This window comes from Salmo salar, chromosome ssa12, assembly GCF_905237065.1.
Source record: "Salmo salar chromosome ssa12, Ssal_v3.1, whole genome shotgun sequence".
Classification (NCBI taxonomy): domain Eukaryota; kingdom Metazoa; phylum Chordata; class Actinopteri; order Salmoniformes; family Salmonidae; genus Salmo; species Salmo salar.
The window spans coordinates 91,147,898-91,163,231 of NC_059453.1; the positions used below are offsets into that span (position 1 = coordinate 91,147,898).

A 15,334-nucleotide genomic window follows, 5' to 3' on the forward strand; every position below is an offset into this window, starting at 1 on the left:
TAAATGCCCGTCTGAAGTTTGCCAATGAACATCTGAATGACTCAGAGGACAACTGGGTGAAAGTGTTGTGGTCAGATGAGACCAAAATGGAGCTCTTTGGCATCAACTCAACTCGCCGTGTTTGGAGGAGGAGGAATGCTGCCAATGACCCCAAGAACACCATCCCCACCATCAAACATGGAGGTGGAAACATTATGCTTTGGGGGTGTTTTTCTGCTAAGGGGACAGGACAACTTCACCGCATCAAAGGGATGATGGACGGGGCCATGTACCGTCAAATCTTGGGTGAGAACCTCCTTCCATCAGCCAGGGCATTGAAAATGGGTCGTGGAAGGGTATTCCAGCATGACAATGACCCAAAACACACGGCCAAGGCAACAAAGGAGTGGCTCAAGAAGAAGCACATTAAGGTCCTGGAGTGGCCTAGCCAGTCTCCAGACCTTAATCCCATAGAAAATCTGTGGAGGAAGCTGAAGGTTCGAGTTGCCAAACGTCAGCCTCGAAACCTTAATGACTTGGAGAAGATCTGCAAAGAGGAGTGGGACAAAATCCCTCCTGAGATGTGTGCAAACCTGGTGGCCAACTACAAGAATCGTCTGACCTCTGTGATTGCCAACAAGGGTTTTGCCACCAAGTACTAAGTCATGTTTTGCAGAGGGGTCAAATACTTATTTCCCTCATTAAAATGCAAATCAATTTATAAAATTTTTGACATGCGTTTTTCTGGATTTTTTTTGTTGTTATTCTGTCTCTCACTGTTCAAATAAACCTACCATTAAAATTATAGACTGATCATTTCTTTGTCAGTGGGCAAACGTACAAAATCAGCAGGGGATCAAATACTTTTTTCCCCTCACTGTATATCCTACTTTTCATTTGTTCTAACGTCATCAAATATGGGTGATATGGCATTGCACTGAACAAAAAGTCTGACAAATGCAGGTTTGGGAGGCTAATGTGGTGACAGACTTACCACCTAAAATTCTGACTAAACAAGGGAAAATACAACTCAAGTGAATTACAGTTGGGTGCTCTGACTGCAGAATACCCTGGTTACCTATTTGATGGGAATAACCAGGCCCTAATGACAAGCTATATCACTTAAAGACAAGATACACAAGTCAGCTAAACGTGTCTGTTCTAGATATTCAGAGAAATGACTGAGGTAGCCTAGGACAGAAGATTGAAAAATAACCAAAACAGGCCAGGGAATCTCCTTATATTATCAGATATAAGGAGACAAAAAGGTAGAAATGATTGGTGCTGTAAATCCGTTTGAAGACGGCACTTGATGATAAATATTTCAGAGAAACAGTAATTAATGGATGAGCTATTTTAAGCGTTCTCCCTGCGTCTTTCCCTCCCAGTCTCTCATTTTTTCTCTTCCTGCCCCTCTCCCCCTACCTTCTTCCTATTCATCTCTCCCGCCTCCCTGTCTCCCAGCTTCCACCGCCTATTTTAAGGAAAGAAAAGGCAGGGTGGTAGCTCACTCACACTGTGCAGACAAAGATGAGCGAGAGAGAGATCCTACTTTTAAATCACGACATTCTTTCCCTCTCCTGTTTCAAACACAACACTCTCTCCATCCAACACAGGGGGAGATCTTCTGTCACAATAATTTTCCCTAAAAAATGTTGCACTTTAAATTTCATTAGCATTTCCCCCCACAAAATACAATAATGTTCAATAGACTATTATGTAAATAACAACTATATGTTTCTACTGTATATATGACATGGTAAACATTGTCAGAGGAGTATAGGAGAATACTGAATTACCTATGAATCATCATCATCATCATCATCTCCACACACAATGTAGGATTTGCACTTAGTCAACATTGAACAAGACAACACAAGCGCAAAAGGGACAGTAGTCTCACTTCAGTGAGACATCATTATGCAATAGCTAGTCTGTTGAACTCGTGTGGCTCAGTTGGTAGAGCATGGTGTTTGCAACGTGGGTTCGATTCCCACGGGGGACCAGTACGGAGAAGGAAAAAAATGTATGAAATGTATGCATTCACTACTGTAAGTCGTTCTGGATAAGAGCGTCTGCTAAATGCCTAAAATGTAACTATTGGAACTGAAAAACAACCCCAAATCCCTCTTTTCAAAATTACTGAGGTCATTCGGCTAAAGACATTTCAGTTTGTATGTGTCACAGCTGCAGTACAAAGAGAATCACTGATCACAACCAACACAAAGAGAGAGATCTGAAGGTGAATGAATTACATTTTATTTTTGAGTCAAAATGCCAATTGGCAACCCGTCCCTTATGGGATTAATTGACACAAACACACATTACAATAATTCACCGTGGTAATGAAATGATAATGTGATAGTAGTGTTACTGCATCTCTCTTTAGGACAGACAGTAGTAGTAGATCTATCCTCAGGATACCACAGACAGTAGTAGTAGATCTATCCTCAGGACACCACAGACAGTAGTAGTAGATCTACCCTCAGGACACCACAGACAGTAGTAGTAGATCTACCCTCAGGACACCAGACAGTAGTAGTAGATCTACCCTCAGGATACCACAGACAGTAGTAGTAGATCTACCCTCAGGATACCACAGACAGTAGTAGTAGATCTACCCTCAGGACACCACAGACAGTAGCAGTAGATCTACCCTCAGGACACCACAGACAGTAGTAGTAGATCTATCCTCAGGACACCACAGACAGTAGTAGTAGATCTATCCTCAGGACACCACAGACAGTAGTAGTAGTAGATCTATCCTCAGGACACCACAGACAGTAGTAGTAGTAGATCTATCCTCAGGACACCACAGACAGTAGTAGTAGTAGATCTATCCTCAGGATACCACAGACAGTAGTAGTAGATCTATCCTCAGGACACCACAGACAGTAGTAGTAGATCTATCCTCAGGACACCACAGACAGTAGTAGTAGATCTACCCTCAGGACACCACAGACAGTAGTAGTAGATCTACCCTCAGGATACCACAGACAGTAGTAGTAGATCTACCCTCAGGATACCACAGACAGTAGTAGTAGATCTACCCTCAGGATACCACAGACAGTAGTAGTAGATCTACCCTCAGGATACCACAGACAGTAGTAGTAGCTCTATCCTCAGGACACCACAGACAGTAGTAGTAGATCTATCCTCAGGACACCACAGACAGTAGTAGTAGATCTATCCTCAGGATACCACAGACAGTAGTAGTAGATCTATCCTCAGGATACCACAGACAGTAGTAGTAGATCTATCCTCAGGACACCACAGACAGTAGTAGTAGATCTATCCTCAGGACACCACAGACAGTAGTAGATCTATCCTCAGGACACCACAGACAGTAGTAGTAGTAGATCTATCCTCAGGACACCACAGACAGTAGTAGTAGTAGTAGATCTATCCTCAGGACACCACACACAGTAGTAGTAGTAGATCTATCCTCAGGACACCACAGACAGTAGTAGTAGTAGATCTATCCTCAGGACACCAGACAGTAGTAGTAGATCTATCCTCAGGATACCAGACAGTAGTAGTAGATCTATCCTCAGGATACCACAGACAGTAGTAGTAGATCTATCCTCAGGACACCACAGACATTAGTAGTAGATCTATCCTCATGATACCACAGACAGTAGTAGTAGATCTATCCTCAGGACACCACAGACAGTAGTAGTAGATCTATCCTCAGGACACCACAGACAGTAGTAGTAGATCTATCCTCAGGACACCACAGACAGTAGTAGATCTATCCTCAGGACACCACAGACAGTAGTAGATCTATACTCAGGATACCAGACAGTAGTAGTAGATCTATCCTCAGGACACCACAGACAGTAGTAGTAGATCTATCCTCAGGACACCACAGACAGTAGTAGTAGATCTATCCTCAGGACACCACAGACAGTAGTAGTAGATCTATCCTCAGGACACCACAGACATTAGTAGTAGATCTATCCTCAGGACACCACAGACAGTAGTAGTAGATCTATCCTCAGGACACCACAGACAGTAGTAGTAGATCTATCCTCAGGACACTACAGACAGTAGTAGTAGATCTATCCTCAGGACACCACAGACAGTAGTAGTAGATTATCCTCAGGACACCACAGACAGTAGTAGTAGATCTATCCTCAGGACACCACAGACAGTAGTAGAGACAACTACTGTACAAGTAGTAGAGCAAAGATGAAGAGGGGTTAGAAAACCAAATCAACAGAAACAGAGATCATGGAGGATGTAGCAGCACAGTATTATATAAAGATGTATCAATGATGACGGACGGATAATAAGTAGTACCCAGTCCCAGAAAACCCCCCAAAGCAGCCATGCCATAGGTGTTGCTCTGAGGCAACCCACGCCAAGCAACAACACCAACATTGAGTGGTTAGGTTTGAAATGGCAACCAAACCCCCTAAAGTAGGGAAACGGTGCCATTCCGGACACACCCAATCAGTCAGTCATATCAAATCACAACTAGACAGAGGGTAGAACGGCATGGCAACACAATCACAGACTGCTAGAGTCACACGGATGTGTCAGTACCTAAAGATCTGCCTCCTCTTTTGAGAGGTAGAGGAGTAGCCTTCAGGGGAAAGTCTGTTGGGGGACAGTGGAGGGACAGAAGGGAGAGCGGGGGTTACTGGGTGGGTATAGAAGAGGGGGTCAAGGTAGGTTTTGGAACAGCCATTCCCAATTCATTCCCTACCCCTCCCATTGGCCCTTACCCTTCAATGTTCTGTAGATCTGTAAGATGGAAGTAATATGGTGAAAGTTTTATCACAATCACTGTTTAAACCTGTCCAGACCTTCAGACATTCCAACACTGAGGGAGAAAGGGCCAAGTGGAGGGATAGTGAGCGATTTGGGACCAGTTTTAACAGTGTTGCTCTGTATCCAACCCCCAGCCCAGAAAAGATCATGCACACAGAGCAGAAATATTGACAGTAAAAAAAAAACAGGGAACAAAGTTTCCCCACTTATTTTTGTCTCTCAAACACATCGGTTTAATAATCGTTCATCTCTATCAGAAAGGGAGAGGGGTTGAAAGATGTACTTTTGTTGTGCTTTGGACTACATGTGGAAAACTATTATCAGTTCATCCCAACATTCAAATTTAGCAAACCCAAACCTTGGTGCTTCAAACTTACCTGTTGCCAGAATGATTAAATCTCTTCAAAAACACTTCAATATAATATGGTGGTCTAATTTTATGGTGCCAGGGGGTTTGGAACAGGGTTAGGGGGCTTTGCTGTGACCAGGCTGCCCCGACTGCCTCTCCTACACACCTAAGGGACTATACTGGCTGGGGACTAACCCCATACTCTAGGGTCCCTTCAGGAAGTACACACATTAAACTCTCTCTCCACTGTAATGCATACTGTTACTGGGCGTTACTGTGAGCTTACCTGTTGTCATTGATGTATCCATTTTGAGAGGACTGAAAAGGGAAAGAGACATCTGTAAATTAACAAGCTGGAGCTTGTTGATCCCAGAACTATGTTTATTTAATAGCTTTCATTTGACCAAGTAGGTTATTGAGAACATATTGTTTTTATCCAAAGTTAACCAAGGTTCACTCGTGACCTCCAAGAATATGGACATAACTTATTTACTCTGCCTTCTTACCCTATTCCACCATTACGTTATTAAAATGAACTTCTGGTTAAAACAGTGGTTAATAGAACAGACAGTGGGAGACAAGTACAACTGTCCATCCCCATCCTCACTGTTGAGCCAGACCAGAGTTGCCCTTAGACTTTTTTTTTAATTTGACATTTTATTTAACCTTTATTTAACTAGGCAAGTCAGTTAAAAACAAATTCTTATTTACAATGACGGCCTACCCCGGCCAAGGCTACCCCGGCAAAGCCTACCCCGGAAAAGCCTACCCCGGCCAAACCCTCCCCTAAACCGGAAGACGCTGGGCCAAATTGTGCGCCGCCCTATGGGACTCCCGATCACAGCCGGTTGTGATACAGCCCGGGATCGAACCAGGGTGTCTGTAGCGACGCCTCTAGCACTGAGATGCAGTACTTTTGACCACTGAGCCACTCGGGAGCCAGATCTGCTGAACTTGAACAGATACGCGTTACCCCCTACGATGCTTAATGTCACGATTTGGTGAGGGTAAACTGATCCTAGATCTGTGCCTAAGAGCATCTCCTATCCTCCACCACTTACTTCTCTGGAAAAGATCCGGTCTCGTACTCTCTGATACTCCTCCTCCCTCTCCTCTATTGATTTGCTGCGCCGCCCGTCCGACAGCGGCACGCGGATCTGCGATTGGACAAGAGGAAGAAGGGGTGTGATCAGTAAACATCATTGGACAGAAGTGGTACTCACTATTCACTATGAATACTATTCAGAGCATCTTCTCAGGAAGAATACGTGTAAATTAAAATATTGTGCGAGAAATGTATATACTCAGATAATCGTCAACAGGATTAATTATATTCAGCCTTCTCATATATCGTATCCTCGTGTTCTACAAAGACCTACAACGGTACAAACAGCTACAAATAACATGTATGAAGAATCTGTGAATCAGAACTGTTAAGTATTTTATTATTAGACTTAAGTGTAATTAACTGTTAAGTATTTAAGTAATAAAAAGCAACAGTGAAGAATAAATAAAAAAAGGGGACTAATGACCTGATTATCGTCCTTGTCCATACTGGCGTCGTCTCTCTTCAGGATAAACTTCTTCTGGAAATCCGTGTTCCTCTCATCCTTGATATGCTCTGAGAACCTCTGCTCTGGGCTGAAAGAAAAAACAATTCAGAAACTCTTGTTAGGACAAGTGTTGTAACGATACCAACATTTTTACTAACGATACCAGGCCAAGTATCACGATACCAATGAGTACCGCGATACCAAGTAGTACCGCGATACCAAGTAGTACCGCGATACCAATGAATACCGCGATACCAATGAATACCGCGATACCAAGTAGTACCGCGATACCAAGTAGTACCGCGATACCAATGAGTACCGCGATACCAATGAGTACCGCGATACCAATGAGTACCGCGATACCAATGAGTACCACGAGGGGAAAATGTGTTGCCTAGAGTCCTGTTCACCCTGTCCCCCGGGCGCTTGTTCACGTTTTCTAAATGCTCTGCTAAGCAAAAATCTGTCACTGAAATTCACACTTCTACTCAATACAACACATTGAATTTAACTTCACACTGTTCAGTGTATAATAAAATACTGTATAGAATGGCTGATTTGCTCATATTGGCAAAGGCCACACACTCCCGTGGTCTCCTTCTCTCAAACACACACACACACACACACACACCACTCTCCCATAAACACACACTGCTCCCAACTTTTAAAACGTTAGGCACCAAAGACAATTTAAGCAGCACCAAAAGTTATAATATTTTTTTATATACTTTATGCTTCCATTAGGCCTATGTGAATCACGCCTATGTGAATCACGCCTATGTGAATCACTGTGAATCACGCCTATGTGAATCACGCCTATGTGAATCACGCCTATGTGAAGTGAATCACGCCTATGTGAAGTGAATCACGCCTATGTGAATCACGCCTATGTGAATCACAGCTCCTGAGTAGCAGACCCTTTTTCTTTCTGTGCCAATCAAATTTGCCTAGACCTACTGTCATTTACTAGGTTGTTAGCTAGCTAGGTAACATGACTGAACTACCTTGTTTGTTATCAAACCAATAATTAGTGGCCCGGGACTAGTTTAAAACAGCCCGTGACATGGATTGTGAAATTATCTAAAATGCAAATCCCAATGAAAAAAAAAGAGAAGGCATGTCTGGTAACATGGGTCATATTTCTATAACTGTTTAGACTAGAAACAAGACCTCTGGTAATATGGGTCATATTTCTAACTGTTTAGACTAGAAACAAGACCTCTGGTAATATGGGTCATATTTCTATAACTGTTTAGACTAGAAACAAGACCTCTGGTAACATGGGTCATATTTCTAACTGTTTAGACTAGAAACAAGACCTCTGGTAACATGGGTCATATTTCTAACTGTTTAGACTAGAAACAAGACCTCTGGTAACATGGGTCATATTTCTATAACTGTTTAGACTAGAAACAAGACCTCTGGTAACATGGGTCATATTTCTAACTGTTTAGACTAGAAACAAGACCTCTGGTAACATGGGTCATATTTCTATAACTGTTTAGACTAGAAACAAGACCTCTGGTAATATGGGTCATATTTCTATAACTGTTTAGACTAGAAACAAGACCTCTGGTAATATGGGTCATATTTCTATAACTGTTTAGACTAGAAACAAGACCTCTGGTAATATGGGTCATATTTCTATAACTGTTTAGACTAGAAACAAGACCTCTGGTAACATGGGTCATATTTCTATAACCGTTTAGACTAGAAACAAGACCTCTGGTAACATGGGTCATATTTCTATAACTGTTTAGACTAGAAACAAGACCTCTGGTAACATGGGTCATATTTCTAACTGTTTAGACTAGAAACAAGACCTCTGGTAACATGGGTCATATTTCTATAACTGTTTAGACTAGAAACAAGACCTCTGGTAATATGGGTCATATTTCTAACTGTTTAGACTAGAAACAAGACCTCTGGTAACATGGGTCATATTTCTATAACTGTTTAGACTAGAAACAAGACCTCTGGTAACATGGGTCATATTTCTAACTGTTTAGACTAGAAACAAGACCTCTGGTAACATGGGTCATATTTCTATAACTGTTTAGACTAGAAACAAGACCTCTGGTAATATGGGTCATATTTCTATAACTGGTTAGACTAGAAACAAGACCTCTGGTAACATGGGTCATATTTCTATAACTGTTTAGACTAGAAACAAGACCTCTGGTAACATGGGTCATATTTCTATAACTGTTTAGACTAGAAACAAGACCTCTGGTAACATGGGTCATATTTCTATAACTGTTTAGACTAGAAACAAGACCTCTGGTAATATGGGTCATATTTCTATAACTGTTTAGACTAGAAACAAGACCTCTGGTAACATGGGTCATATTTCTATAACTGTTTAGACTAGAAACAAGACCTCTGGTAACATGGGTCATATTTCTATAATTGTTTAGACTAGAAACAAGACCTCTGGTAAAATGGGTCATATTTCTAACTGTTTAGACTAGAAACAAGACCTCTGGTAACATGGGTCATATTTCTATAACTGTTTAGACTAGAAACAAGACCTCTGGTAACATGGGTCATATTTCTATAACCGTTTAGACTAGAAACAAGACGTCTGGTAACATGGGTCATATTTCTATAACTGTTTAGACTAGAAACAAGACCTCTGGTAACATGGGTCATATTTCTATAACTGTTTAGACTAGAAACAAGATCTCTGTAACATGGGTCATATTTCTATAACTGTTTAGACTAGAAACAAGACCTCTGGTAATATGGGTCATATTTCTAACTGTTTAGACTAGAAACAAGACCTCTGGTAATATGGGTCATATTTCTAACTGTTTAGACTAGAAACAAGACCTCTGGTAACATGGGTCATATTTCTATAACCGTTTAGACTAGAAACAAGACCTCTGGTAATATGGGTCATATTTCTAACTGTTTAGACTAGAAACAAGACCTCTGGTAATATGGGTCATATTTCTAACTGTTTAGACTAGAAACAAGACCTCTGGTAACATGGGTCATATTTCTAACTGTTTAGACTAGAAACAAGACCTCTGGTAACATGGGTCATATTTCTATAACTGTTTAGACTAGAAACAAGACCTCTGGTAATATGGGTCATATTTCTATAACTGTTTAGACTAGAAACAAGACCTCTGGTAACATGGGTCATATTTCTATAACTGTTTAGACTAGAAACAAGACCTCTGGTAACATGGGTCATATTTCTAACTGTTTAGACTAGAAACAAGACCTCTGGTAATATGGGTCATATTTCTAACTGTTTAGACTAGAAACAAGACCTCTGGTAACATGGGTCATATTTCTAACTGTTTAGACTAGAAACAAGACCTCTGGTAACATGGGTCATATTTCTATAACTGTTTAGACTAGAAACAAGACCTCTGGTAACATGGGTCATATTTCTAACTGTTTAGACTAGAAACAAGACCTCTGGTAACATGGGTCATATTTCTATAACTGTTTAGACTAGAAACAAGACCTCTGGTAACATGGGACATATTTTTAACTGTTTAGACTAGAAACAAGACCTCTGGTAACATGGGTCATATTTCTATAACTGGTTAGACTAGAAACAAGACCTCTGGTAACATGCGTCATATTTCTAACTGTTTAGACTAAAAACAAGACCTCTGGTAATATGGGTCATATTTCTAACTGTTTAGACTAGAAACAAGACCTCTGGTAACATGGGTCATATTTCTATAACTGTTTAGACTAGAAACAAGACCTCTGGTAATATGGGTCATATTTCTATAACCGTTTAGACTAGAAACAAGACCTCTGGTAACATGGGTCATATTTCTAACTGTTTAGACTAGAAACAAGACCTCTGGTAACATGGGTCATATTTCTATAACTGTTTAGACTAGAAACAAGACCTCTGGTAATATGGGTCATATTTCTATAACTGTTTAGACTAGAAACAAGACCTCTGGTAATATGGGTCATATTTCTATAACCGTTTAGACTAGAAACAAGACCTCTGGTAACATGGGTCATATTTCTAACTGTTTAGACTAGAAACAAGACCTCTGGTAACATGGGTCATATTTCTATAACTGTTTAGACTAGAAACAAGACCTCTGGTAATATGGGTCATATTTCTATAACCGTTTAGACTAGAAACAAGACCTCTGGTAACATGGGTCATATTTCTAACTGTTTAGACTAGAAACAAGACCTCTGGTAACATGGGTCATATTTCTATAACTGTTTAGACTAGAAACAAGACCTCTGGTAATATGGGTCATATTTCTATAACTGTTTAGACTAGAAACAAGACCTCTGGTAATATGGGTCATATTTCTATAACCGTTTAGACTAGAAACAAGACCTCTGGTAACATGGGTCATATTTCTAACTGTTTAGACTAGAAACAAGACCTCTGGTAATATGGGTCATATTTCTATAACCGTTTAGACTAGAAACAAGACCTCTGGTAACATGGGTCATATTTCTAACTGTTTAGACTAGAAACAAGACCTCTGGTAACATGGGTCATATTTCTAACTGTTTAGACTAGAAACAAGACCTCTGGTAACATGGGTCATATTTCTAACTGTTTAGACTAGAAACAAGACCTCTGGTAACATGGGTCATATTTCTAACCGTTTAGACAAGAAACAAGACCTCTGGTAATATGGGTCATATTTCTATAACTGTTTAGACTAGAAACAAGACCTCTGGTAACATGGGTCATATTTCTATAACTGTTTAGACTAGAAACAAGACCTCTGGTAACATGGGTCATATTTCTATAACTGTTTAGACTAGAAACAAGACCTCTGGTAATATGGGTCATATTTCTATAACTGTTTAGACTAGAAACAAGACCTCTGGTAATATGGGTCATATTTCTAACCGTTTAGACTAGAAACAAGACCTCTGGTAACATGGGTCATATTTCTATAACTGTTTAGACTAGAAACAAGACCTCTGGTATAGAAACAAGCCGTTTTCTTTGTTGTAAAGTTGCAGGCATGCCTTTCACTCTCTGACACTCAGAGGCTGCATAACAGTTAACTTGCACAGTCTACTCATAACAGTGAGCACAGGCCAGTCTAACAGGTGATGAAACACTGCTATTTCCACACGCTGCTCCAATGTAACACCAGAAGACCCATCAGGGTATGCATCCCCACTCGCCATCACGGATAAATTATATTTACACAACTGATGACCATGAATAGCAACCAGAGAGATGCAGGTGAGTGAGGGCTGGTAGAGGATGCTGAGAGATGCAGGTGAGTGAGGGCTGGTAGAGGATGCTGAGAGATGCAGGTCAGTGAGAGCTGGTAGAGGATGCTGAGAGATGCAGGTCAGTGAGAGCTGGAAGAGGATGCTGAGAGATGCAGGTGAGTGAGAGCTGGAAGAGGATGCTGAGAGATGCAGGTGAGTGAGGGCTGGTAGAGGATGCTGAGAGATGCAGGTGAGTGAGGGCTGGTAGAGGATGCTGAGAGATGCAGGTGAGTGAGAGCTGGTAGAGGATGCTGAGAGATGCAGGTGAGTGAGGGCTGGTAGAGGATGCTGAGAGATGCAGGTGAGTGAGGGCTGGTAGAGGATGCTGAGAGATGCAGGTGAGTGAGGGCTGGTAGAGGATGCTGAGAGATGCAGGTGAGTGAGGGCTGGTAGAGGATGAGGATGGCTGATCATAGCTGCCACACGTGATATGTACGTGGATATGATTGGACCTGAACATACAAGAGACTGGAGGCTGTTGCTCAAACAGATCCACAGATGATGCAATCTCTATTGTACTCCACACTGCCCTTTCCCACCTGGTCAAAAGGAACACCTATGTGAGAATGCTATTCATTGACTACAACTCAGCGTTCAACACCATAGTACCCTCAAAGCTCATCACTAAGCTAAGGACCCTGGGACTAAACACCTCCCTCTGCAACTGGATCCTGCACTTCCTGACGGGCCGCCCCCAGGTGGTGAGGGTAGGTAGCAACACATCTGCCACGCTGATCCTCAACACTGGAGCTCCCCAGGGGTGCGTGCTCAGTCCCCTCCTGTACTCCCTGTTCACCCACGACTGCATTGCCAGGCACGACTCCAACACCATCATTAAGTTTGCAGACGACACAACAGTGGTAGGCCTGATCTCCGACAACGACGAGACAGCCTATAGGGAGGAGGTCAGAGACCTGGCCGGGTGGTGCCAGAATAACAACCTATCCCTCAACGTAACCAAGACTAAGGAGATGATTGTGGACTACAGGAAAAGGAGCACCAAGCACGTCCCCATTCTCATCGACGGGGCTGTAGTGGAGCAGGTTGAGAGCTTCAAATTCCTTGGTGTCCACATCAACAACAAATTTGAATGGTCCAAATATACCAAGACAGTCGTGAAGAGGGCACGACAAAGCCTATTCCCCCTCAGGAAACTAAAAAGATTTGGCATGGGTTCTGAGATACTCAAAAGGTTCTACAGTTGCAACATCGAGAGCATCCTGACTGGTTGCATCACCGCCTGGTACGGCATTTGCTAGGCCTCCGACCGCAAGGCACTTCAGAGGGTAGTGCGTACGGCCCAGTACATCACTGGGGCTAAGCTGCCTGCCATCCAGGACCTCTACACAAGGCGGTGTCAGAGAAAGACCCTAAAAATTGTCAAAGACCCCAGCCACCCCAGTCATAGACTGTTCTCTCTACTACCGCATGGCAAGCGGTACCGGAGTGCCAAGTCTAGGACCAAAAGGCTTCTCAACAGTTTTTACCCCCAAGCCATAAGACTCCTGAACAAGGTAATCAAATGGCTACCCGGACTATTTGCATTGTGTGACCCCCCCCCCCCCCCGCTACTCTCTGTTTATCTTATATGCATAGTCACTTTAACTATACATTCATGTACATACTACCTCAACTGGCCCGACCAACCAGTGTCTGTATATAGCCTTGCTACTCTTATTTTGTTTAATTTCTTTACACACACACACACACACTTTTTTCCGCACTATTGGTTAGAACCTGTAAGTAAGCATTTCACTGTAAGGTCTACACCTGTTGTATTTGGCGCACGTGACAAATAAACTTTGATTTGCTACCAAGGTCTTCTAAGTTCTACACATGGTCTTCTAAGTTCCACCAGTCTCCCACTCACATGCGTGTGTTGCCAGTCTTGTTAATGATGACAGCCTTGCCAGTCTGGTCTACGTTGTGGTCCATGCCAAAGTAGGCCGCTACACGGTGTAGAAGCATGCGGTGGTACGACGTCATCTGGGGAAACTTCTTGTACTGGTTACTGGAGGGGAGAACGTGGAGATTAAACAACATGTACTGATTACTGGAGGAGAGAATGTGGAGATTAAACAGCGTGTACTGGTTACTGGAGGAGAGAATGTGGAGATTAAACAGCGTGTACTGGTTACTGGAGGAGAGAACGTGGAGATTAAACAGCGTGTACTGGTTACTGGAGGGGAGAACGTGGAGATTAACTTCTCTAGGCTGGGGGGGTATTCTCATGTCCGGATGAAAAGCGTGCCCAGAGTAAACTGCCTGCTACTCAGGCCTAGAAGCTAGGATATGCATATTATTAGTAGATTTGGATAGAAAACACTCTGAAGTTTCTAAAACTGTTTGAATGATGTCTGAGTATAACGGAACCTATTTGGCAGGCGAAACGCCGAGGACAAACCATCCAACGATTTCTTTTTTTTTGAGGTCACTCTTTTCAATGGGTTTTCAATGGGAATCTAGAATTCTAAGGCAGTTGCTTGCAGTTCCTATCGCTTCCACTGGATGTCAACAGTCTTTAGAAATTGGTTGATGTTTTTCCTTTGTGTAATGAAGAAGGGTCGAGTGAAGTGTACTGTTGTGGTTGAGGCGCGTGACCTGAAAGCACGATCCACTTTGTTTTCCTCCGGTACTGAACACAGTTTATCCCGTCTTACATTTTATCAATTATTTACGTAAAACAATACCTAAAGTTGTATTAGGAAAGTTGTTTGAAATGTTTGGACAAAGATTACAGGTAACTTATGAGATATTTTGTAGTCATGTTGCGCGAGTTGGAACCGGTGTTTTTCCGGATCAAACGTGCCAAATAAATGGACATTTTGGATATATAACGACGGAATGAATCGAACAAAAAAGACCATTTGTGATGTTTATAGGACATATTGGAGTGCCAACAGAAGAAGCTTGTCAAAGGTAAGGCATGAATTATATCTTTATTTCAGAGTTTCGTGTCGCGCCTGGCGGGTTGAATTATGATTGTCTGTGTTTGTTTGGTGGGGTGCTGTCCTCAGATAATCGCATGGTTTGCTTTCGCCGTAAAGCCTGTTTCAAATCTGACACGTTGGCTGGATTAACAACAAGTGTAGCTTTAATTTTGTGTATTGCATGTGTGATTGTATGAAAGTTTAATATTTATCGTAATTTAATTTGAATTTGGCGCTCTGCCATTTCACCGGATGTTGTCAAATCGATCCCGTTAACGGGATTTGAGCCATAAGAAGTTACTGTTAGAGACGGGACTGATTTACATTTGAAATACAACAAAATAAACTTCAGATGAGGGTAATGATACCATCCCAACGACAGGTGGACACAGAGTCCCAGGCAGCCAAATATACCATACTGATATACCAACTACAGTACAATCCCCATGTTTATCCCATTATAAATATACTGGAGTAAAGTAGCAGTATGGAATGTGGATACATCC

At 42.0% G+C, this 15,334-nt stretch overlaps 1 protein-coding gene across 9 annotated transcripts in view; it reads right to left on the reverse strand.

Moving 5' to 3' along the window:
- Nucleotides 1–15,334, reverse strand: part of LOC106566126 (R3H domain-containing protein 2) — an 89,869-nt gene that overhangs the window by 35,171 nt on the left and 39,364 nt on the right. For 7 of the 9 annotated variants that reach the window (XM_045691916.1, XM_045691918.1, XM_014133977.2 and 4 more), the window contains 5 exons: nt 13,769–13,909; nt 6,637–6,745; nt 6,166–6,261; nt 5,391–5,422; nt 4,528–4,581 (listed from right to left, as the gene is read on the reverse strand). In XM_045691916.1, the coding sequence (XP_045547872.1) occupies nt 4,528–4,581; nt 5,391–5,422; nt 6,166–6,261; nt 6,637–6,745; nt 13,769–13,909 (432 nt within the window). The remainder of the gene's footprint in view (nt 1–4,527; nt 4,582–5,390; nt 5,423–6,165; nt 6,262–6,636; nt 6,746–13,768; nt 13,910–15,334) is intronic. The other 2 variants (XM_045691920.1, XM_045691917.1) reach the window with 1 other exon arrangement.